This window comes from Phoca vitulina, unplaced genomic scaffold (genome assembly GCF_004348235.1).
Source record: "Phoca vitulina isolate PV1807 unplaced genomic scaffold, GSC_HSeal_1.0 scaffold23, whole genome shotgun sequence".
NCBI classification, from domain to species: domain Eukaryota; kingdom Metazoa; phylum Chordata; class Mammalia; order Carnivora; family Phocidae; genus Phoca; species Phoca vitulina.
Window position 1 is genome coordinate 8,411,108 of NW_022589726.1, and position 2,445 is coordinate 8,413,552.

A 2,445-nucleotide genomic window follows, 5' to 3' on the forward strand; every position below is an offset into this window, starting at 1 on the left:
TCAGTTGTTAATTCCTTTATAGTAGTTTCCAACGTCAGCATGATTTCCCTCCCCTCTATTACTTCTGCCACTTTACTTCATTTGACCACTTTCTATTCTATTGTAAGTACACCAGCTAAGTCTGTAGGTCTATTCAAGCCAACCTCCTCTCTGCTGTGTGGTTAATTTTCCTGAAGCATACCTCTATGATGGTGCACCCAAGATCAAAAACAAACAGCAGAAAACAAGAACAATAAAAAACGTCAATGAGCTGCTTACTCCATAACACCCCAAGACCAGCCTTCAAATTCCTCCAGAATTGGGCTGCAATCTGCATTCCCAGACTTAGAGCCCATTATTTTCTTGCATCTACTCAGGCTACACAGCGTAGTGGTGGAGAGCTGTCTTTACTATCTCTGTGAACAAAAGCAACATGGAGAGCCAACGATTTCTAAAGTTGTGTCTGTCATAAGCTGTGTACAAAGGACAACCTCTGGCACTTCATCAAATATTCAGAAAGACCTCTATTCATATGCCACAGCTGTTTCTGTGGTCTGATTTTCTTACAAAGTACATGTTTCCTTCAGGTTTGCCACCGTAACAAGGTCGTGTGCCTTCTCTTGTGTCATTCAGAGACATGTTTAGCTAGTTCATTCTCCAAGCAAAGCTTCATATATAGAAAATAGCAATTTCATGTTTGAACAAACCTTTATTTGACATAATATGCTTAAGAAACTTTGGTCATGGGGAGCCATGTGGCTCAGTTGGTTGAGCTGCTGACTCTTGATTTTGGCTCAGGTCATGATCTCAGGGTCTTGGGATAGAACCCCGTGTCAGGCTCCCTGCTCAGCTCGGAGTCTGTTTGAGGAGTCACCCTCTGCCTCTCACCTCCCCCCAACTCACGCACGCACGCTCGCCCTCCCTCTCTCTCAAATAAATAAATAAATAAATCTAAGGAAAAAAAAGAAACCTTGGTCATGCTTTCAGAATGATTTTTTTTCTTTGTCTTAAGTGATACAATCTTTATTAAATTCAACAAATATTTATTGAACATCAACTTTGTGAAATATGCTGTACTACTAAGGGCCTACAGAAGATTAAAAGATGAATAGGGCAAAGCCCCTTAAACATCTTACAATCTGGTAAATTGTCAAGATAATAAATTCTGGAAATCTTTAATTTAAAGGAAAAAAAATTTTCCATCACTAATAGAGGCATACAGAATGCTAGGGTGGCTTATAAATAGGACAAGTCCTATCTGGTACGTGAACCAAGGCTTTATGACAAGGGTGGTTTTGAATAGGTAGAGTTTTGACAGAGATGGCTCAAGAAAGCTTTCTAGGCAGAAGGAATATCAAAGATAAAACCAAAAAGTTCACAGAATGTTTGGGGTTTTCAGGGAGGAACCAGTGTGCCAGATTCACTGACCCACAGTGTCCATAAAGGGAGTAGTTGCTGTTGTAGGTTAGATCCATTTCAGTCACAGACTGGGGATTTTAGACTTATGTTCATAACAAGGAGCCTGTTAGGTAGTATATAATAAATACATGATTGGCACAATCTTTGAAGGGATTGAACAGTAAGGATAGCAGAAGGGAGGAGAAATCAGAAAATAAGAAAGAAAACTAGGAGTCTAAATGCTGGATGGAAAGTAAAACATTGGGAGGAGGGGGTCATAAAGAGGAAGGTAAATAGAATTTTTTTAAGTGTTTACAGGACTTTGCAATGTATTAAAGTTAAAGGAGGAGGAAGAAGACTAACATTGACCGTGCAACTACATGATACAGGCACTGAGCTCGACTATCTGCTGGGGGATGTGGGCAATCTAAGAGGAACAGCAAAGATGTCTCCAAGATTTACAGATCAGAGATCAAGGAGAATGCCTGTTCCATTACCAGAAATTGGGAAATTAAAAGATAGTTTAATTTGGGAGGTAGCATGCGATCTTTGTCGGCTTCCACCATGGCGTACCGTGGCCAGGGCCAAAAAGTGCAGAAGATGATGGTTCAGCCCATCAACCTCATCTTCAGTTACTTGCAAAATAGATCTCAAATTCAGGTGTGGCTTTATGAGCAAGTGAACATGCGAATAGAGGGCTATATCACTGGTTTTGATGAGTACATGAACCTTGTATTAGATGATGTCGAAGAGATTCATTCTAAAACAAAGTCAAGAAAACAACTGGGTTGGATCATGCTAAAAGGAGACAATATTACCCTGCTCCGAAGTGTCTCCAACTAGAAATGATCAATGAAGGGAGAAATTCTTGAGAAGGCCATGTAGTTTGTTTTTTCAGATGTCCTTTGTTGGAAGTGTAGTTCTAAAACATTTGTTCATATTGTTTATGTTATTACCAGAGGATAATAAATGCTGTGGGATTGTTTTTATTAAAAAAAAAAAGATAGTTTAATTTGAATGTATCGAGATGGGTGTCTTGATGGAATATTTAGGTAGTGATCTGCAATA

At 39.3% G+C, this 2,445-nt stretch overlaps 1 protein-coding gene across 1 annotated transcript; it reads left to right on the top strand.

Annotated features, from left to right (window-relative positions):
* The first annotated feature begins 1,930 nt into the window (after window positions 1-1,930).
* On the top strand, window positions 1,931-2,220 carry LOC116642658 (small nuclear ribonucleoprotein E-like). The gene has a single exon (XM_032421144.1). The coding sequence runs from the start codon at window positions 1,942-1,944 to the stop codon at window positions 2,218-2,220; it is 279 nt and encodes a 92-aa protein (XP_032277035.1). The 5' UTR covers window positions 1,931-1,941.
* Window positions 2,221-2,445: the final 225 nt, after the last annotated feature.

Coding starts and splice junctions, on each gene's coding strand:
- LOC116642658 (XM_032421144.1), top strand. CDS start 1,942: ATGGCGTACCGTGGCCAGGGCCAAAAAGTGCAGAAGATGATGGTTCAG.